Genomic DNA, 23,390 nt, shown 5'->3' with positions numbered 1-23,390 from the left:
ATAACAAAAATATCATATATTTGTATAGCTTTTTGCTAAAATGTTCCTTATATAACACTCTTTTATTTAATAATGTTACACTCAGCCATAATGGAGTTTACAATCTAATTTCCCTAAATAATGTAAGGCCATAAATTAGAGAACAGTGAAACAGCATTACTACTGCACAAGTATATAGTCACTATTGAGCCCTGACATTTTATTTCTTTAAAAGAAAAAAGCTACAACCTTTTCCCTATATGAGTCGGGGGGGGGGGGGGGGGTCTCTGAAATCACCTCCAAGGAAAGTGCTGCCTTTGAATATTAGATGTCTCTTAAAGGGAATCTATCACCAGATTTTTGCCACCTAATCTGAGAGCAGCATAATGTAGGGACAGAGATCCCGATTCCAGTGATGTGTCACTTGCTGGGCTGCTTAGTGCAGTTTTGATAAAACCACTGTTTAATCAGCAGTAGATTATCATTAGAGGACTACTTGGCGTGCTACCATGTAGTCCAGCATATTCATGAGCTCTGTATAACTGCTAGATCTGCAGCAGAGAAAACATGGATTTTATCAGAATGACAGCAAAAAGCCCAGTAAGTGACCCATCGCTGGAATCAACGTCTCTATCTCTACATTATGCTTCTCTCAGATGAGGTAGCAAAAGCCTGGTGACAGATTCCCTTTAAGTTTCTTTCATGGAGGTTGTGTCATTAACTCCAGTTTTTGGTATCCTACTTTACCCAACAAAGCTGAGTAGAAGATGAGTTTTGGGCAGAGAAACTGTCCGAGATTCATCAAGACGAAAATTAAGATTTTCTCGCTAGTCTTGATTTGAATCAGGGTCCTCTGATTCATAAAGAGTGGTGTACGCTTCTGTGCCCTTTGCCACAAATCTTACTTCAGTCCCTGATGGAAATGCCACAACTCATCATGAAGTATATGTGTTGTGGTGTAACACCCATGCCAAGACCCTGTCCCGCCACAGCTCTGCCCCCATTCACAGTCGTGCTACACCAGTCTTGATGGAGTAGGATAGGCACTAAACGCTTTAAGAGGTGCATTTAATGAATTTGGTACGCTTTCTAAATGGTGTTTGTCTCTGTGCACCATGCCAGAAATGCTACTCCAGTTAGAGACAGGAGTAGCATTTGTGGTGTAAAAAATGCAGACACTTGTGATCAATCGGACACGTGGATGTGATTATGCTCGTTTTGTCAAACCTATTCCCATTTTGGTGGAGCTGATCCAAATTGCAGTAGAAACTCAAAAAGTGGCTCAAAATATTTGCAACTTATCATAAAAGCTTTGATGAATCCTGCCCCTTTATATTCTATATGTTTAATGCACTATATGTCATAACCTCTTTCACTTTAACAAAAAGATCCAAAAGAAAATGGCTGTGCAAAGTTAACCATACACATTAGAGTAATATTGAATAAAACTGTCATCTAATGTGTATGGGGCCTCCTGTCTTTCACACAGTTGCAGATTTCAAAGGAGATAAAGATAGAGCAGGTTTATTTCAACATGCCCAATACTTTTATTCTCAGGAGAGATAAAGCACCAGATGAATCCTGCAGAGAATTACTCTTCTCTATAGATGAGTGGACCCGTTGATGTTCATGCTTGGCGGGTTATTATTATTTATTATAGCACCATTTATTCCATGGCGCTTTACAATTGAAAGAGGGTATATGTACAACAATCATTAACAATACAAAACAGACTGGTATAGGAGGAGAGAGGACCCTGCCCGCGAGGGCTCACAGTCTACAGGGAATGGGTGATGGTACAATAGGTGAGGACAGAGCTGGTTGCGCAGTGGTGTACTGGACTGAGGGTTATTGTAGGTTGTAGGCTTGTTGAAAGAGATGGGTCTTCAGGTTCCTCTTGAAGCTTTCCATGGTAGGGGAGAGTCTAATATGCTGAGGTAGAGCGTTCCAGAGTATGGGGCAGGCACGGGAGAAATCTTGTATGCTATTGTGGGAAGAGGAGATAGGAGAGGAGTAGAGAAGGAGATCTTGTGAGGATCTGAGGTTGCGTGCGGGTAGGTACCGGGAGACTAGGTCACACATTTAAGGAGGAGACAGGTTATGGATGGCTTTGTATGTCTTGGTTAGTGTTTTGAACTGGAGTCTTTGGGCAATGGGAAGCCAGTGAAGGGATTGGCAGAGTGGCGAGGCTGGGGAATAGCGAGGGGAGAGGTGGATTAAGCGGGCCACAGTGGTTGGGATAGATTGGAGGGGTGCAAGAGTGTTGGAAGGGAGGCCACAGAGCAGGCTGTTGCAGTAGTCGAGGCGGGAGATGATGAGGGCATGCACTAATGTTTTTGCTGATTCTTGGTTAAGGAAAGCACAGATCTGGGAGATATTTTTAAGTTGTAGTCTGCATGAAGTGAAGAGGATGTGTGGCTTGAAGGATAGAGTAGAGTCGAGGGTTACTCCAAGGCAACAAGCTTGTGAGACTAGGGAGAGTGAGCAGCCATCAACTTTGATGAAAAGGCTTGTTGGAGGAGTTGAGTGAGGAGGAAAGACAATGAACTCTGTTTTGTCCATGTTAAGCTTTAGGAATCGCGCAGAGAAGAAGGATGAAATAGCAGACAGACATTGTAGAATTTTGGTTACTAGGCAGGTAATGTCAGGTCCAGAGAGGTAGATCTGTGTATCATCGGCATAGAGATGATACTGAAAATCATGGGACTCTATGAGCTGTCCCAGGCCGAGGGTGTAGAGCGAGAAAAGCAGGGGTCCAAGAACTGAACATAGGGGGACACTGACAGATAGGGGACGAGATGAGGAAGTGGTGTGAGAATGGGAGACGCTGAAAGTTCATCCAGACTTTAGTTAAAGTTCAGTTCGGGACCCGGACTTGACCTGAATCACATTGGAAGTCACTGATTGGGCAGTTCGGCTCTCTGCCCACAGCCAGCCATAAATAAAGCACTTCCAGGGGTGAAAGAGCAGATTTGTCATTTTTTTTTACTCACTACATATGATAACATTGATTTTACCCCCAGTGTGAGCCATTCAGTGACTGCAAGCAACTCACATTGGGCTGAGCATCAAGTGTATCCAAGCACAGAGATGCTCACTCGAGGGGTCAGGCTACATAAAGCACCCAAACTCCGAACTCGAACACTGATATTTTTATAAAATCTGTGTTCCGGATGAAAACTGAACTTTACTGTTCATCTCTACTCACCTCTTTTCATTCAGAACACATACAAACTTGACCAAAAGTATCGGCGGGTTGAGGAAAATAGCTGCAGGCAATATAAAAATGTTATTGCCACACAAGCAGAGGTGGAAGGCATATGATGAATGTCAATACTCAATGGTACTACAGGAAGATACTATAGCTAAACTTCCTTGTTTCCAGACTTCTGTCCTCCACTCATTTCTATGCGTCTGTTGTAGTCGTTGGGCCTCTCTTTTCTCCAATTCGATTGCTTTTTGCTATAATCATATGCAATGAAGATATGCATGGCCAACATTTAAACAGTCTGCAGATCAATTAGTGGTCTTAGGTTTATCTGATTTTTATCAAAGAAGACAGAACTGTGGGTCGATTGTCAGAGCCTGTGTCAAGTTGACCTTTTCACAAATGTCTACATTGCCAGTCCCCTGGGTTACTTGTTGTCCCCTGTCAGCCTGTGAATGGCAGAAGTCTGTTCTGTTCAAGCACAAAGTATACACAGATGTCTATATTACATTCTCATAGGTGTGACAGCGACTGCATGTTGTATCTATAAACTGTCCTTTAGTGGTGACACTTCCTCAATGATGATAAGCTAATTTATGCAAGTAAATCTCCTTTGTGCAGAAATGAAAGCTAATTGAGTCATTACAAAGTAATTCAGGAAGGAATGCCTTGTATAAACCGGCTTACTTTAGAAATCCTCCTCTAGTGTGTTTTGTGAATCCTAAATGGATCTAAGTAGCTTAGCTGCCACACAACATCCAGAACAGACGACAACTTTCACTGACGTGAATTCATTAAACCTGAAGAATTAAGGCTACATTGTAATCACCTGGAGGGCTGCTCGATGGAGCCTGGCTTGTTGGGGGAGTCAGTGGCTTGGACAGCACAGGTGCACTCACCGGGACGCTTTCCTCTAAAAAACAAACACATTGTGTAAATTGGTACAACTTCATGATAATCTCAGCTTTAGACAAATCTAAAACAAGTCAATAAAATTCAAAAAATGTACAAAATAAACACAAAGTCAAAATATCGAGGAAACAATAGCTGCACGTTCGCTTATTGTTGGAGGAGTTCAATACTTTGCTTCCTCCACAGCGATCCACACAAAGGAGGGGAAGTGGGCAAGACAACAGGTAAAAGTACAAACAGCTGCAATGCAAACATTTTCTCAACAGTCTGCCAATATGACTTAATCTGTTACTCTCATGGTGACAGATTGGTTGGCCTCCCTTGTCCCATCAATCTTTGGCCTTCCCGGTGAAATTGTCAGTGAGATTGACAACTTTCAAAAATGGAAACCACAAAGTCTTTTCACATGGCCTCAAGGAGGCAATGTCTCTGGTCACTTAGAATCAATAGGCTGCAGATAATCGTGATATCCTGTCAATGCTGTACGGCATGCCAGACACAGGTAGGCACTCGTCACTGGAATGGAACCTAATTGCCTATTATTGCACAGCTAAACAGAACGCTGCAAAGACTTAACACAAGGGTCTTTTCTCCTCTGTGATATGTTCTGTAACACTGTACACTGCACAATATTGTTCCCTAATACTAGTCCCTATATTGTTTTATTTCAAAAAAACATGTCAGCCATTTAGAAATGTAGTTTGATCTAAAACCTAAATAAACACCAAAGTATCCATATTTTGCCATACACACAAAATGGCCTCATTATGAACAGCCAAATATATGAAAAAAAGTAGACAAAATATTAGACATAGATATAATTTTAAATGAAAAATTGTAGTTGAGATACAGAACTTATCTACTTTAGTTATGTGAGCGTATCTCATATACTGGGCATGTCTATATTCTTACATTCATGGTTTGCATGCTGAAGCATTCAGAGTGCAACTGTCTTTTTTTATTATTATATGTTATGTTCAGTTTTGCACCTGTTCACACTGCATGTCCGGTAGTGCTGTCAGTTTTTTTGTGTAGATTGTGGAGTCATATCCTCTGACCGTGCACCCATCCCCCATTAGCCACACGTGATTTTATTCTCTATAGCAGGGGTCCCCAACTTCAATCCTCAAGGGCCACCAACAGTGCATGTTTTCAGGGTCTCCGTAGTAATATTGCACAGGTGATAATTTAATCACATGCACAGGTGATGATTCCAACACCCATGCAATGCGAAGGAAATCCTGAAACCATGCACTGTTGGTGGCCCTTCAGGACTGGAGTTGGGGACCCCTGCTCTATAGCAAGTTCCTAGTTGCCCATACACAAGGGATTTTTAACCCAGAGAGAGACGTTAGAGTAGGTACCCAGTATACGAGATATACCTTGATGTGGCTACTGAGTACATATAGAAATCGCCATTTTTGTATGATAAATATCTAAATTTTTCCTAGCTTTCCTTAAGCAGTAATGCATGTCTATATTCTTAGATTCATGATGTACATGCTTTAGCATTTCAGAGTGTAACTGTCTTTTTTTGTTATTATATGTCATGTTCAGTTATGCACCTGTTCACAATTCATGTCCGACAGTGCCGTCAGTTTTTTTGTCTTTTTTAATAACCAGTGCGGGCTGAAACCCTCAGCCGTCTGCTTTACCTGCACTAGATACCAAAAAGAGGACGGAGCTCTTTTTTTTCTGTTCACAGCAGTGTACAGGCATCTTTCATAAGCAATTAAGCTTTTCAACAAACTTTATTAGCATATGAATAGCACCTGAACTGCGACGCAGACTTTTTGTTAAGAAAAAGTCCATGTTCGAGGCACGGACACCCGGTGTCCAGTATGGACCCCAAACTTTAACGTTCAGGTTAACTTATCCCTGTACATGACCATTTGCAATGTGTAATAGTTGGTTCAGTTTATGTACCAGGATGCAGATGTCCTATATTGCAAGGAAACAGACTCATGTTTACATCTGTGAGCATACTACCATGCTAATTACTGCGCAGTGTCAGAGGATGATCCCACTCACCTCTCCGCTGCCATCACCATCAGACACTGGATTTCAGCTCAGTACGCATGACCCCGGAGTTTGGGTCATGCACACTACTTTAGTTTGAAGCCAGGACGCGTCCACCCGGCTTCCTAGTGCGGATGACCCAAACCCTGGGGTCATGCGCACTGAGCCGAAATCCAGCGGTGATGGCAGCGGAGAGGTGAGTGAGATCATCCTCTGATACTGTGCATTCATTAGCATGTTAGAACACCCACAAGGGTGTGCTAACATGCTAATGGGGCCGACTAGCCAGAAGAACTAACGCCCAGGGGACTAGTCCCCTCGCTTATTAGCATATGATAAAAGATCTTTAGAATTACTTTTTCTAAAAATATCTTTATCTATGCTAGTGTATACAGGGACAGTTAGACAGGTATTAGCAATATGCACCCTGAACTGCTCGTGGTTCTGGGTGCATATTGGACCTGACGGGTTCCCTTTAAATATCAGCCCTACCCCAAAAATAAGCCCTAGTCGCAGTTCAATAATGAAGTGTCCATGCAGGTAAAAAAGTTAAAGAATTCTGCAGGACACTTCATTATACACAGCAGACCCCCCAGAATCACACTCACCAGACGCCAAGTGGCAGGCCCTGCAGTGATTGCACACCCACACACATCAGATCTCACACTCGCACACATGAGATCACCCACACAATCACCCATCAGATCTCGCACACACACACACACACACACACTCACCACATCCAGCGATACCGATTTCCTGAGACGCAGTGCGATGCAGCGCAAGGACCTGTAGCTGTGGATGGAATGCTTACAGGACCTGCGATGCGTAACCTCCTCCCATCTTTCCCTGCGGCTGGAGGCATTCTGTACCGTTGGATGTGGTGAGTCACTTGTCAGTGCGTGTGTGTGATCTGATGTGTGTGTATGAGTATGAGTGTGTGCGCGCGATGTATGTGACTGTGTCGGCCAGAAGCAGGGGAGGACAGCGTGCAGCATACCTGCTGGGAGTGCCCGCCAGAGATCACAGACGTCTGGGGTCTGGTAAGTATGAGTCTCCTAGGAAGGGGGGGGGCTGCTTTATAGGGGATGTAAACTTACCACTAACCATGTTTCTCCAAGAATAAGACCTACTCCAAAAATAAGCCCTAGCGCTTTTTTGGGGGCAAAAATAAGTATAAGATAGTGTCTTATTTTGGAGAAACATAGTATTATTGGCTGTTCTGGGTTACATCTAATGAGATACTCAATTAAATCTGGTGCTACTTGCTTTTCTTTTTTTTTCTTTAACTTAGTGAGGTCACCGAAAACTTGAGTCATGTCTGCTCTACAAGTAAGGAAAGCTAGAGACATGAAAATCTACAAAAACTGAAGTCCTAGATCTGGCTGCCTGTTATGGTGAATCTATTATAGATGTAAGGTTGATGTCAGATTGCTCTCAGGGATGAATCTCTATGGGATGCCCAAGTGACTGACAAAACCTTGCCCTGGTGTAATAAAAAGATGCAAACACAGAAGAGGGGATATATCAACTCACCAGCACAGGAGTCACCAATTTGACGTATGCGGTGCGTGGAGAGTACAGTCCGGCCTCTGGGATTAGCAACATGAAAAAAGTGAAGAAGGTCCAGCAACCGAAGAAAGGTATTCAATCCATATTAAAACATCACATTTATTGGAAAAAAAAGTAGCAAACAGGAAAAGAAAAAATCCTCATGATGCAATCCAGATCTACGCGTTTTGAGTCAGGACTCTAATTGTTTTTACTTGAAATATGGAGACCTGGATTGTACCATTTTATTATCCTTTTCAATTTTTTTCCAATAAATGTGATGTTTTAATATGGATTGAATATCTTTTTGCAATTGCTGGACCTTCTACTCAATAAAAAGATACCCCTCTCTATAAGTGACAAAATTGGTGAGGGGGCCCTTGCTACAGACTTTTCATTGGGGCGGTTAGAAATTCTTGTTGCATAATCTGTGCCATTATTAAACCTCCAGAAGGCCCACTTCTGCTCACTTCAGTCTCTACTGTGATAATGAATATAGCATAGGAAGGTGGATTTTGCTTCTGTACTGCCCCAGTGGAAGCAGCCGAGCTGCTCGGATCCGGGCTCACTGTGGCTCGAGGGTCTCCGGACCCGGGGGTCGTGCGGCCATTTGAATGAAAAGAGGGTGTGGTGTGTGGTAATTAGGAGTACCACCACTGCTGTTGGGAGTACCCGGGGATGATGGAACGGGTCAGCCAGGTGTTGGAACCCTCCACGGGTAGGGGATGCCCCGGGACTCGGTGAAAGGTGGGAAGTGCCGTGGGGATGAAGGGGTCACTCTTGTACTAACTCAGTCCATAATCAGACACCAACAACCGGGTAAACCAAGTCTCTGGGTACCGCTGCCGCTGAGGGGAGCTCGTCCGGGTCCCGTCCCCAAGTGGTGCTGCCTGGTGGTCCGTGACCTGTCTCCTGGCACTTAGTTTAGACTTCAACTTGATCGCCTGGTAGCTTGGAACTAGCCGGGCCCCGCTCCCCACTATGGCTAAGTGAGGGAGCTTGCTCTCAGGGCTCACGCTTGGGATTTTCTGGACCGTTTTTGGTTGGAAAGTCCTATCCCTCTCGTTGCGCTAATGCCCTGATTTTGGAGCAGGTGGGAATGGATTGTGAAGGCTCCGTTCTCCTCAGGTGAATTGTCGGGTTGCCTGAAGCTACTCCCTGACCTAGGGTCCGTGTACCCTGCTGTGCCTTCGACCCGGACCTGTGATAGGGCCAGGCTGTCGGCCATCCTCCTCAATGAGCCAGAGCACCTTGCCACAATCCCCTGCGACCAGGGGTCCGACTCCTTCTAGGCCCAGACCATCGTCTGCAACCTAGGCCGTTACTTTGGGAGTCCTACTCCCTACCTCCTCTGAGCTCCTCTCAGCTCGAGGGCTACTCTCTACTCTCCTCTCCTCAACTCCACTACACTTCCTCACCTCCCCTCTCCAACCCCCCAGGTGGGCGACTCTATTCCTCTCAAGACGTCCACTGGTGTATCTGGTGGGTGTGATGCAGGGTGTCTCTAGGGTTTTGATTCACTGATGGAGGCAACACCACATAAGTAGGGACCCAGAACCAAGAGGGAGGCGGAATATTGCACGGGAGGGCAGTTTGTGCAGTACCCTGTGACGACCTGATAGTCCAGGGGGGTCACACTTCCAGAGGGTGTAATGGAGGGATTTGAAGTTTTATTATTGCTTGATACATTATTTTTCCATTGTTTTTTTAGGAACACAAGTCTACAAGGTATTACACCAATTATTCTTATTATTGATGTCAGTGTGAGTATTGCAAAAGAAGTGTGCCACATATAACATGTTACACGCAATCTGTATAATAGCAGACTGGGGGTCACTAATGTACTAAGTATAAAATACATTTAGGCCAAGATTAATTCTGGGAGATTTCGATCAATGGCTCATTTACATTAAATTGCAAAGCAACATGTAGACGCAGAGACATTAAGTGGTTTAATAATAATAAATGAGATTTTGTAGGTCCTATAGATTTATCTGTGTACATATGTATCTATTACTATGTGGGTTTCTATGCTCTTTTTTAACATTAAACAAAACCATTTCTGCCATGTAAAACAATCAATCAATGTGCACAGATGGCTGTGGGGCTTTCATTAGATAGTTACCATGGAAATCATACAGAAAATCTGGAAGATTCTTACAAATAAGCAGCTTGTATTTACATGCCTCTCAGCGGCAATGTTGGTCTCGTCAACAAATAATTTTATTATTCCAAACACACACGGACCAAAAAACCAACTGGACGGACTAACTGCTGTCATTAGAGACAATGGACTGAAAAAGATGAGTGACAGGTGAGCAGGTCACTTTATACAGTCAACATCATTGCTTTATTGCTACGAATGCACAAGATCAAGAAAACCCGTCAGCATGATTATGTAATGTAAACACATGGCAGTAATGGCGCTGTAATACTGATTAAGTGGATACCTTTGGTGAAGAAATCCACTTTGTTGTTCTTCTTTAATCACCATTTGATGTTTTCTGCTAGCTAGATTTCGGTTCACAGGGTCCGAACTGTACACTGGGTGTTCTCCTCCCTGTCTGTGATTCCCCAGACTCTCCACCTGCCTACCTACCTCGGGCAGTTGAATGACAGATCACTGCTGAGATATCAAACATAGGAGGCAGCTCATTCACAGGCAGGCGGAGAAGCTGGGGAATCACAGACAGGGAGAAGAAGACCCAGTGTACGGTCCAGACCCTGTGCAACAAAATCTAATCAGCTTTCCTTCCCTTCACAATGACCTTTGTGTATGCTCATTAGATGCTTCAATGTAAACTATAGGGACTGAGTGTATTGCTGCTAATGTACATGTGCATTGCCTGGAACACCACATATAGTCTCGAATAGCCCCATAAGCTAGTCTGAAAATTGCAAGATCTATCATTTATACTTTTAGTAAGAATTGTGATATGGGGAAAAAAACAACATTGACAATTTCTTAAAAAAATACATTTAACACAAAAATCTGACTTAAACAATAGGCCAATTTTTTTTTATTATACCCTGCCTTTAACCCCTTTTCCCCTAGCCTGTTTTCACTCTCATGACCAGGCCAATTTTTTAAATTCTGACGTGTATCAATTTATGAGTTAACCCCTTAAGGACAAAGCCCATTTTGTACTATAATGACCAAGTCAAATTTTAGAATTCTGACCAGTGTCACTTTATGAGTTAATAAATCTGGAACACATCAACGGATCCCAGTGATTCCGACACTATTTTTTTGTGACATGTTGTACTTCATGTTAGTGGTAAATTTAGGATATTTTTTGCATGTATTTGTGAAAATATCAGTAATTTGGCAAAAATAATTTTCAAACTTTCAACTTTTATGCCCTTAAACTAAATATTTATGACACACAAAATAAATAATATTTCCCACATGTCTACTTTACATCAATTTTTGAAACATCATATTTTGTGTTAGGAAGTTAGAAGGGTTCAAATTTTATCAGCAATTTCTAATTTTTCCCCAAAAAATTAAGAAATCCCTTTTTAGCGAGCACATCACATTTAAAGTGTCTTTGAGAGACCTAGGTGACAGAAAATACCCAAAAGTGACACCATTCTAAAAACTGCCCTCTTCAATCTGCTCAAAATCACATCCAAGAAATGTATGAACCCTTTAGGTTTTTCACATGAACTAAAGCAATGTGGAAAGAAAAACTGAAAATGTTACTTTTTCCCACAAAAATATTAATTTAGCCCCTCATGTAGCATTTTTACAAGGATAAAAGGGGAAAATGCACTATACAATTTGTTGTGCAACTTTTCCTGAGTACACCGATACCCCATATGTGGTGAAAAGCAACTGTTTGTGCGCACGGCAGGGCTCGGGAGGAAAGGAGCGCCAATTAACTTTTGGAACGCAAAATTGTCTGGAATCAGTAGCAGACATTAGGTTGCATTTGGAGAGCGCCTGATGTGCTTAAACAGTTGAACTACTACTCAAGTGACCCCATTTTGGATACTAGACCCTGATCAGTGTTTCTCAACTCCAGTCCTCAAGACCCACCAACAGATCATGTTTCAGGTTTTCCTCAATATTATACTGGGAATAATTCCATCACCTGTGCGACATTAACACTAGAAGTCCCAGAAATTTCGAGCTCCCCCCTGAAGTCCCGAAAGAGGGTCAAATGACAAATACAATAAACTGAATAGAACTAACTAGAAACTAAATAGCTAAACTCAATGGAAAACAACAACCTCCTGTGGGGCGACAGTAAGGCTATGTGCGCACGTGTGCGCTCTGCACGGCACCTAAAAGGTGCGCTTCAGAGCAGGACGCATGCAGTTACGCTGCGGTGGAGAACGCAGTGTAACTGCATGCAATACGCACACGTGCGCACATACCCTAATGGCCTTAATTACAGAACAAAAAACAGTGATTATAGGATGTTAGCTAAAATCCTTCAGGTCATTCCACCCGTCTCTGGGTTCCAAAGATAGAAATGTTAAATGACCCCTCTCTGGGACTCCTAGTGTTAAGGAATTCCTGAAAACCTGATTGAGGTAAACCTGAAAACATGATCTGTTGGTGGGTCTTGAGGACTGGAGTTGAGAAACACTGCCCTAGATGTTTGGTGAGCATCTTGAACGCTCAGGTACTTCACAGAATTTTATAAAGTTGAGCTGTGAAAATATATTTTTTTTTTCCACAAAAATGTTGCTTTAACCCCTAATATTTCGATTTCACAAGGGTAGTAGGAGATAATGCAATGTACAATTTGTATAAGTTTACCAATACCCTATATGTGGTCAAAAACTACTTTTGAGGCACAATACGAAGTGAAGAAGGGAAAGAGCACCATATTTGAGTTCAGATTTAGTTGGAATAGTTTGCGAGTGCCATGTCACATTGGCAGAGCCCCTAGGATGCCGAAAGAGTAGAAACCCCCCACAAGTGGCCTCACATTGGAAACTAGACCCACTCAATCAATTTATCTAGAAGTTGGCAAGAAGGGTGTGGGCTCTCATCTTCCCTTACTACTATGCCCCAGTGCCCACAAATAGATTGCTCCAAGCTCCTGGGAGTGAGCTGTATATGCGATCAGGCTAAGCCTGATCTAAAAACATTCAGGCTTGGCCAAGACGTTAGCTATCTATTGTCAACTCATTAATTATGTACTGAGCAAATGAACCCAAATATGGTTAAATGTGACCATGCAAAGCGATCGCAGGATCAGTGTGAGAATTTGCCTGTTTCTTGTTTTATGATGACCTAAAATTATAATTTATAGCCATTAAGGCTCTCATATTAATAGATAGCAGCTAGTCATTAGTAGACGTCTCAAGAGGAAAGAAGCACAATCTGAAATACATTGGAAAGTATAAAAAAAAAATGATTTTTCTTAAAAATAAATGCTCGTCGTTAAAATGTTAAACCTTGTCATATCAGCGTTCAACATTTTTTAAATTTTTTTACAAAGAATGCATTACACAGTCATATTTAGACACACAAATATAATTTACATGTGATTATTATGCATAACCCCTCAGGGATGTGGCCTAGTTTGCGCCTTAAGGACAAGGCAACATTTTTGTTTTTTTAGCTTCACATCTATAGCTATTTGAAGTCTTGTTTTATGTATTATTTTCTAATGACACATATCATATATGGATAAATGTTATTAATTTTGATGGGTGAATGGAACAAAACATCAATTCTGTCATTGCTTTTTATGTCTTTGGTGTTTCCCCAACAGGTATAAAAAGTACCTTGACTGTATTTTCCTGGTCGTTATGATTATACCAAAGTACACATTAGATAGCTTTTTTAAGTATTACTACTTTTACACAAATAACCCTTTATAAAGGGAACCTGTCACCAGATTTGGCGACTATAAGCTGCGGCCACCAACACTGAGGTATAAGAGCCCAGGTCGTGCTATATCATGTAAAAAACACTTTTATAATACTCACCTAGGGGGACAGTCCGGTCCCATGGGTGTCTCAGGTCTCCAGTCTGGCGTCTTGTCACTTTGGTCCGGCTCCTCATCTCTTCGGTCCGGCGCCTCCTCTCTGCTGCAATCTCCATCCTCCTTCTACACAGTCCAGTGTGGATGACGCATCTACATCATCCACACAGGCCAACATTGTGGTCCTACAGATGTGCACATTGATCTGCCCTGCTAAGGGCAGGTCAAAATACTGTAATGCGCAGGCACAAGGAAAGATTAAAGACAGGGCAGATCAAAGTAGAAGATCAAAGTGCACCTGCGCAGGACCTCAATGCTGGCTAGTGTGCATGACTTGGGATGCTTCATGTACATGGGCCTCAGAAGAAGGAGGATGGAGATCGCGGCAGAGAGGAGGCACCGGAACGAAGAACAGTGACACCCATCGGACCGGACCGCCCCTTAGGTGAGTATTATAAAAGTGTGTTTTACATTCTACACAGCGGCCTGGACTCTTATACACAGTATTCCAAAATGCTGTATATAAGAGCTCAGTTGTGGTGGCACAGCTTATAGTCACCAAATCTGATGACAGGTTCCCTTTAATTACTGGGAAACATGGTGGCTCAGTGGTTAGGACTCTTACTTTGCTGGGGTCTTGGGTTCAAATTCCACCAACAACTACAACAACTGCTTAATTTGTCTTGGCCCTATGTGGTGCTCATTACTGCTGTGGCGCAGTGTCCATTGGGTGGTGTGGTACATAACCAAGAGGTCTTTGCCTGGCAGAAAATATGCTGTAGAGCACCTAGGTAACTCCACCTGCAGATAATGTGTTGCAGTGCCAATTGGTGCTATTGAGTGTACATTTGATAAAGTGGGCACCCTGAGGCCACTGTGATGTAGCATTAAGTTTATACACTTTAATCAAAATATATACTAACAAGGAATGTGTTGGCATGTAGCGCTAACCTTTATAAGGGCTGTGGGTTTTATTAGAGCACTTTTTTGGATTTATAAAAAAAGGCGTTACCCCGTTGACCAGACTTATGTATGGGGTAGATTAATACATGTTCTTTATAGCTAAGGAAATAAACCATATTTGATATTTTGAGATCACCCACATTTTGAAGACCCCAAAATTATAATTAACAGTAGTTAGGTTAAACATGTCCCAAGAAGATAAACTATAGCATTCATAAAGGGATCCAAGATGCTACCAATGAATCTTCTGCTTGGTAGTCCTTATGTGAATGCTGAAAATGATTTAGACTTCTATGGGGTTTTAAAGACTCCATGATGAATCATTATGCGCCTGTAGTAAAATGTATCACCAACCATACAGCTTGTGAGTTTTAGAAACGGTCATGATATAAATAATGCGAGTTTAACTTATTTTTGTATATTTTAGCTGAATGACATAGTGATATAGAACAGAGCCGGGCGCTTCATCCTCCAAATAGCACAAAAATGTGAAGTATTTACAAGCTGTGCTTAATTTCAACATGCAGCCTCTTCTGTACACAGAGACAAGGAAATTTAGGTATCTGCGGTTACTGCAGACTGATATAAACTTGGCCCAGATGAAACCAATGCCTGAGAAAGTAATTTATAGGACATGACTACAGAGGGACAAGTCTTCTTACTGTACTACACTTTACAAATAGGAAATCCAGCATTTGGCAACTTCTACAGGAAAAGTCTGGTGACCAGATGCTCCTTTTTGTATCCCAGAACTGCTGACAAATTGTTTAGAGAACAGACTTTGCTCTTATTGCAGGGGTGACCATCAGACAGACACAATTTCAAGTAATTAAAGGCGTCCCAAGGCACAAACATAACAAAGTCCATTTTTGTTTTTTTTTTCTCACCGCTCTGTCCATTCCGGTTTAATTCTAATCTCTGGGTCAAGAGTTGTATTAGTGTGATACATTACCAACAACAAATACTGTCAATACTGCTTTGCTTTCACTTTATGTTAACGCAAGGTGAACTCTAACAATAGGACTAACCCACCTTTGTTTTTTTTGTTTTTTGTTTTTTTTTTTAAATAGAAGGCTTGTTTGTGCCTTGAATAAAACTAACAGTCATGGCCGAAAGTGTTGGCACCCTTGAAATTGTTCCAGAAAATGAAGTATTTCTCCCAGAAAATGATTGCAATTACACGTTTTTTCCTACACATTTACTTCCTTTCCAGGAACTGGAACAACACATAAAAACAGAGAAAGCAAAACAAATTGGACATAATTTCACACAAAACCCATTACAGGGCAGGACAAAATTGTTGGCACCCTCAACTTAATATTTGGTTGCACACCCCTTGGAATGAAAAACTGCAAACAATCGCTTCCTATAACCATCAACAAGCTTCTTACACCTTTCAACTGGAATGTTCGACTACTCATCTATTGTAAACTGCTCCAGGTCTCATATTTGAAGGTTCCTTCTTCCAACAGAAATTTTAAGATCTCTCCACAGGTGTTCAATGGGATTTAGATCTGGACTCTTTGCTGCCACTTCAGAACTCTTCAGCTTTTCATTTCCATCAATTTCTGGATGTTTGGGGGCATTGTCCTGCTGGAAGACCCCTTACCTAGGAAACAAACCTAGCTTTCTGACACTGGGTCCTACATTGCAACCCAAAATCCTTTGATAATCTTCAGATTTCATGATGCCTTGCACACAGTCAAGGCACTCAGTGCCAGAAGCAGCAAAAGAACCCCAAAACATCTTTGAGCCTCCACCATCTTTGACTGTAGGTACTGTGTTCTTTTCTTTGTAGGCCTCATTCCGTTTTCAGTAAACAGTAGAATGATGTGCTTTACCAAAGAGCTCTAACTTGTTCTCCGCTGTCCACAATACGCTTTCACAGAAGGATTTTGGTTTACTTATGTACATTTTGGCAAACTGCAGTCTAGCTTTTATATTTGTGTCAGCGGTGGGGTCCACCTGGGTCTCCTGCCATAGTGTTTCACGCCATTTAAATGACGATGGACAGTTCGCTCTGACACTGATGCACCCTGAGCCTGCATGACAGCTTGAAATTCATTGGAACGTGATTGGGGCTGCTTATCCACCATTCAGTCTATCCTGTGTTGCAACATTTCATCAATGTTTCTTTGCTATCTACATCCACGGTTTATTATTATTATTATTTTGGTCACCATGGACAAAGGAAAATCAAGATCTCTGGAGATGGATTTATAACAGTGAGATTGTTGATATTTTTCAAAATTTTTGGTTCTCAAGTTCTCAGAGTTTTCTTCTTTTTCTGTTCTCCATACTTAGTGTGTTATACACAGACACACAATGAAAAGATTGAGGAGTCAACTTCTCCCCTTTTTATCTGGTTTCAGGTATGATTTTCATATTGTCCACACCAGTTACTTGCCACGGTGAGTTTGATAGAGCATGACATGCTTGAAACAAAGTTTAGAAAGCAGCCAACAATTTTGTCCTGCCCATTTTGAGGGTTTTGTGTGAGATTATTTCCAATTTGACTTTTTTTCAGTTTTTTTTCTGTAGTTCCAATACACACAAATTAAATAAACATGTGTATAACAAACCATGTGCAATTTTTTGGGAGAAATACTTCATTTTCTTCATGCCAACATTTTCGGCCATGACTATCAACTCTTGGAAAACTTCATGATGTAAAAGAAGACCAAAGGAAAACTTTCAAACATAAATAATTTGTAAAAATGTCTTGTTAATTTAAAATGTTTGTCCCTTTCTGGTTCCTCCCAGCTGCCGCTAAACTTGGTGACATCACTCTGGGGTAAAACTATGCAGCATTCAAAAACAGAGATCTGTACTTCTGTTCATGCTGGTTTTAAAGATATATAAAGCAATACAAAATTTATGAATAGAGTCATGCAAAAGTACAATATATCCTGCAAAAATCAAGGTCTCACTTGGCTATGTGGATTGAAAGATAACACAATTATGTTACTCTTGAAAGAAAGGAAAGAAAACAACAAAAATGTAGATGAAAAATGGGGCCACAGTGGGAAAGGGTTAAGGACGAAGTTTTACTACCTTTAGATAAAGAAGCATGTTTTGAGAAAGAAAAACCTTTTTTTTGTTGACAAATTTTGTGATAAGCTGATGTTTCCACTGGTGTCATTTTTAGGTTGATAGATAGGTAGATAGGTAGATAGATAGATAGATAGATAGATAGATAGATAGATAATGGTACAGAAAAAAAAGGGCCAAACTAAAAACCCTTGACAGAGGCAAAGCTAAAGATAATTAATATATATAATAAAGTGCACAACATGAAAAACCCAGACTATCAGCCACTATGCATTACCCTGTATGGGTTGTAGCAAAGAACAAACCATACTTGATTTTTTTTTTCCACCATTTCTCTGTGCTGGTAGTATGGTGTCACAAACCACCGGGGGGGTCACTCAGAAATCCCCCGCGCTGGCTACCAGTACGTCACAATCGGGGGGTAACAAGTGGGGGTCACCCCTCCTTTATACCTCCCGACCGACAGACAGAGCACGTGACGCGCTCTCTAGCGCCCCTCTTATAGTCAGGCCAATTATGGAATTGCCCGACAATAAGCAAGGAGGCCGCTATACTACTTATGCCGATTATTGAAGGGTCCCCGGTGAGAGTAGGGTATATATTCCCCCGACCTCCGCGGGCGGAATATATCTAAACCTCCCAGAATCTCACTGGCCTCCCCACAATAATCCTTGGCACAACTCGCTGCCACCAACCGCTTCACGGTAACTATTAGCCGAACACACAGACGTGGGATTCAAGATCGAGACAACAGAACAGCCCAGGATTAATTATATAATTTAATCGCCTAACGCACACTAGAAACTACAATATATACAATAGGGAATCTACAGAATATACAGTTATGTCAGAGTACAGTTACAATCAAAGCATGGGTTACAAACAGGCACACACAGTTCAATCAGTTACCTTGTGCGTCTGGCCACAGGGGGGCGCTGTAGACCAGGTTTCTAGGAACTCTCTCACAGGTCTTTCCCAACCAGGCCCCCGAGCAGAAGAACGCTGGAAAATGGCCGAAGTAGGGTTATCAACCTGGGCAGATCCAGGTCCCCTCCTACCTTAGTGACCTCACAGGGAAGCACTGCCACTCCCCCTGCATGGATCAGAATTATCCAGCCAAGGGGATATTGGCCATAACTTTGCCTGGGAGCGTCGTAGGCGGACGCCAATGCTCTCATTGTGACAGTTATGAATTTAGCTACAGAACGAGGGGACTCATGACCTGTCTGCCAGTTCCCCATTGGCTGATATCACGCCTGGGGCATTTCCCAATGTCCTGCTCCCATAAAAAGGGTGTGCCGGCATCGTCCACATGCGGAGACACCATTTTTATGGTTGCCATATTTATCGGAAATATGGCTTGCGAGATATGAACCATTTTTTACTGGAGTCGTTCTGTCTGGCTATTTCCATAGCCTTGCTAACTAGCTAGCAGCCCCCACTACAGGGTGACGGCAGGGAGTCATCCTGTGTCCATTGTCCCTAAGCCACCTCATTTCCATATCACAGGACATGGCCATGGATTTGTTGCTAAACCAGTTGTGTGAAGGGAAGGGGGGGGGGTGACACCAGGAGAGGGCTTCCTGACATGACTTGAATGTCATGATTTATCGTCATATCTCTGGATTTACCTCACACCTCCCCCCTTTTGAGGGCGCTAGGGGGCAGCACACTCCGGTGTTCCCCCGTGCGCCCGTCCGCGACCTCTCCTTGTCGGGACAGCCCGTCTGCGTTACCGTGGTCACGGCCCCTTTTGTGGCGAATGGTGAAGTTGTATTGCTGGAGCGCAAGGCTCCATCGCAACAATCGCCCATTCGTCCCAGAGACGGTGTGCAACCAGCTGAGGGGATTGTGGTCCGTCTCCACGATGAAGTGGCGCCCGTATAGATAGGGTTGCAGACGCTGCAGGGCCCACACTATGGCCAGGCACTCCTTCTCCATCGTGGAATAGGCAACTTCCCTTGGTAACAGCTTCCTGCTCAGGTACAAGACTGGGTGCTCTTGGCTCGCAGAGTCCACCTGGCTGAGCACCGCACCGAGGCCGAAGTCACTGGCGTCGGTCTGTACTACAAACGGCCGCGTGAAGTCGGCTGCCTGTAGCACGGGCGGGCTGGACAGGGCGTCCTTTAGGGCCCGGAAGGCTGTCTCGCAGTCCATTGTCCAATCGACTGCAGAGGGCAGCTTCTTCTTGGTGAGGTCCGTCAAGGGCTTTGCCAGGCTACTATAGCGTGGAACAAACCTCCTATAGTACCCAGCGGTCCCCAAGAAGGACATCACCTGCTTCTTGGTCCTGGGGGTGGGCCAGGATGCGATGGCTTCCACTTTCTCAGGCTCGGGCTTCAGTGTTCTCCCACCTACCCGGTGACCGAGGTACTGGACCTCGCTCATGGCCAGCTGACACTTTCCCGGCTTGATGGTCAAACCTGCCCGGTGGATCCGCCTGAGCACCTGTGCTAGATGCTCTAGGTGGTCCTCCCAGGTGGGACTGAAGACGGCAATGTCATCCAGGTACGCGGCCGCGTACCCTTCAAGTCCCTTGAGCAGGGTGTTGACCATCCGCTGGAAAGTGGCAGGGGCATTCCTCATCCCGAATGGCATCACCGTGGACTCGTACAGTCCAAATGGGGTAATAAAGGCAGAGCGTTCCCTGGCCTTGCGAGTCAGGGGGATCTGCCAATATCCCCGGCTCAGATCCATGATGGTCAGGTACTGAGCCCCGGCCAACTGATCGAGCAGGTCATCGATGCGTGGCATTGGGTACGCATCGGCGACCGTGACAGCATTGAGCCCCCTGTAGTCCACGCAGAACCGCGTGGTTCGGTCCTTCTTAGGGACGAGGACTACAGGCGAGGCCCAAGCGCTGTTGGATGCCTGGATCACCCCCAGCTTCAGCATCTCGTCAATCTCCTGGCGCATGTGTTGCTGCACCTCCAGGGAGACCCGATATGCTGAACGCCGGATCGGGGGATGATCCCCAGTGTCCACGTGATGGACAGCCAAGTCAGTCCTTCCGGGCTGGTTGGTAAACAACCCCCGGAAGGGGAGGAGGGTGGCCCACAGCTGGGACCGTTGGTCTTCCAAGAGCTGGTGGCCAACCTCCACATCCTCAATGGATCCGCCTGCCCTAACCTGGGCTAGCATATCCAAGAGGGTTTCCGCTTCTCCCTCCTCGGGCAGGTTGCACACGGGGAGCGCACATGCCTCCCGCTCATGATGTGCCTTCATCATGTTCACATGGAAGGGCTTCCGCCTTCCACGGGCGGGGTCCAGGGTGACCAGGTACGTCACAGGGTTGAGCTGCTGGTACACGAGGTATGGGCCTTCCCAGGCTGCCTGAAGCTTGTCCTGTGGTACGGGGACCAGTACCCACACCTCTTGACCCACTTGGTAGGTCCTCTCACAAGCGTTCTGGTCGTACCAACGCTTCTGATCGGCCTGGGCTTGAGCCATATTGTCGTGTACCAGTTGCGTCAAGGCCTGCATTTTGTCCCGGAAGCGCATGACATACTCGATAACCGACACTCCAGGGGTGGCCAAATCCCCTTCCCAAGCCTCTTTCACCAGAGCCAGGGGGCCCCGCACACGTCGCCCGTACAGGAGCTCAAACGGTGAGAATCCTGTTGAGGCCTGTGGAACCTCCCGGTAAGCAAATAACAGGTGTGGGAGATACCGCTCCCAGTCACGCCCGTGGGAGTCGACCAACATCTTAAGCATCTGCTTTAAGGTGCCATTGAACCGCTCGCACAGGCCATTAGTCTGTGGATGGTACGGGCTGGCCACCAGATGTCGCACCTGGACTTGCTTACAGAGGGCCTCCATCAGCTGGGACATGAAATGGGTCCCCCGGTCAGTGAGCATTTCCTGGGGAAAACCCACTCGGGAGAAAATCTCCAGCAATGCGGTGGCCACCTTGTCAGCCCGAATGGACGACAAGGCCACTGCTTCTGGGTACCGGGTGGCATAGTCCACTACCGTCAGTATGAAGCGTTTCCCGGAGCTGCTGGGGATGGCCAGCGGGCCGACCAGATCCACAGCCACCCTCCTGAAAGGCTCATCGATGATTGGCAGAGATACTAGTGGGGCTTTGGGGTGTGGCCCCGCCTTCCCCACTCTCTGACAGGTTTCACACGAACGGCAGTAGGCAGCCACATCGGCCCCCATTTTTGGCCAGTAGAAATGCTGGTTTAACCTGGCCTTGGTCTTAGCGATCCCTAGGTGTCCGGCCATCGGAATCTCATGTGCGATCCGCAACAACTCCGTCCGGAACGGATAGGGTACCACCAACTGTCGGTCCCTGGGCCACGCCTCCGGTGAACCCTGCTGGACCGTGGCCCGGTACAGCCGTCCTTGGTCCCAGACCACTCGCTCCGGGTCCGAGTCCGAGGGAGGCTGTGCCGCCTGCTCCTTTAGAGCTTTCAGGCTGTCGTCAGCTTCTAACGCTGCCTGAAACTCCTGACTAGATGTGGCCAGAATCGACGAGACTGTCACATCTTCAGTCAGTACCCCGGGACCTGTGTCCTGGCCTCCACCGGACTCGGCTGCCACTTGGTCAGAAGGGGAAGAGCTATCGGACCTCCGGGAGGCCCCTTGGCTTCCAGCACTCCCACTGCGGGTGACAGCGGCCACAGCCGCTGCGACCGTGGGTCGTGCCTGCTCCTCCTCCGTTCCTGACCAAGTCGCCGGTTCAGGCAGACCTACCTGGCTTCCTGACACCCCGGTTGTGGGGGAACCATGCACCGAGATCTTACCTGGGAGCACTTCCGCTCCTGGACCGGCCCCAATCTCACCTGCCTGTTCCCCTCCTGCAGCAACAGAACCCCGCTGTGAAATCTCGGGGGACCCCACATTTGCTGTGGTAGCCCCCACCCCACACACTGGTCCTCCCCCTGCAGCACCCTGCTCTCTGCTTATCCCTGCAGAGGGCAACAGATCCCAGCTCACAGGCTGGTTACTTGTAGAGGCATTGTCACACCTTTCTCTGACCCCCTCCCCTGTCACAGCTGCAGCTGAGTGTGTGTCTATGGTGTCTATGCAAGCAGAAATATCAGAGTTCACTCCCTCCTCCCTTACAGCATTCATAGATAACACATTAACATTGTTAGGAGTCAAGTCAGTACGGGCTGAAGGTTCAGCCCTTGGTTGGGGCCCAAACTGGGAGGTTATCTGCCCCAAATCTGTCCCAAGTAGCACGTTTGCGGGGATCCGATCAGTTACCCCCACCTCCCTCACCCCTCGCCCTGCGCCCCAGTCCACATAAATGTCAGCAACAGGCAGCGCCGGGTCAATGCCTCCAATCCCGGAGACAGCGAGGGTTTTTCCAGGGATCAAGTCTTGGGGGGACACCATCTCAGGCCGCACCAGAGTCACCTCCGAGGCGCTGTCTCGCAGTCCTATGGTCACAGACCGGCCGACGGTGACAGGTTGGAAGCTGTCCAGGGACCTACCACCACCCCCACCCACACAATACACCTTGGGCGGCCCTTGGGACGGGGACGGAGCCGGGGCCTTGGGACGCTGAGGGCACATGGCCTTGAAGTGTCCAGGTAGGTTGCACTGGTGGCACCGTCTTGGTTCCGCCACGGGCCTAGAGAGGGGAGTTGAGGGGGACACCCCCTGCAGTCTAGGGGCAGGTGGGGCAGTCGCAGAATTCATCTTACCCCCTCTCCAGGTGCTGCTGGTGGCCGCTCTCCTGGCCTCAGGGGCCCGGTTGTTGGTGTAGTCATCGGCAAGGGCAGCTGTAGCCGTGGACCCCTTTGGCT

The 23,390-nt window shown here is 45.4% G+C and overlaps 1 protein-coding gene across 3 annotated transcripts in view; it reads right to left on the bottom strand.

Moving 5' to 3' along the window:
- SKAP2 (src kinase associated phosphoprotein 2) overlaps positions 1-23,390 on the bottom strand; it is a 485,390-nt gene that overhangs the window by 161,795 nt on the left and 300,205 nt on the right. For all 3 annotated transcript variants that reach the window (XM_075315339.1, XM_075315337.1, XM_075315338.1), the window contains exon 10: positions 4,017-4,100. In XM_075315339.1, coding sequence (XP_075171454.1) covers positions 4,017-4,100 — 84 coding nt within the window. The remainder of the gene's footprint in view (positions 1-4,016; positions 4,101-23,390) is intronic.

This window comes from Anomaloglossus baeobatrachus, chromosome 6, assembly GCF_048569485.1.
Source record: "Anomaloglossus baeobatrachus isolate aAnoBae1 chromosome 6, aAnoBae1.hap1, whole genome shotgun sequence".
In the NCBI taxonomy this organism is placed as follows: Eukaryota; Metazoa; Chordata; class Amphibia; order Anura; family Aromobatidae; genus Anomaloglossus; species Anomaloglossus baeobatrachus.
The sequence above is the reverse complement of the archived record's forward strand: the minus strand, read 5'-3'. Positions and strand labels throughout refer to the sequence as shown.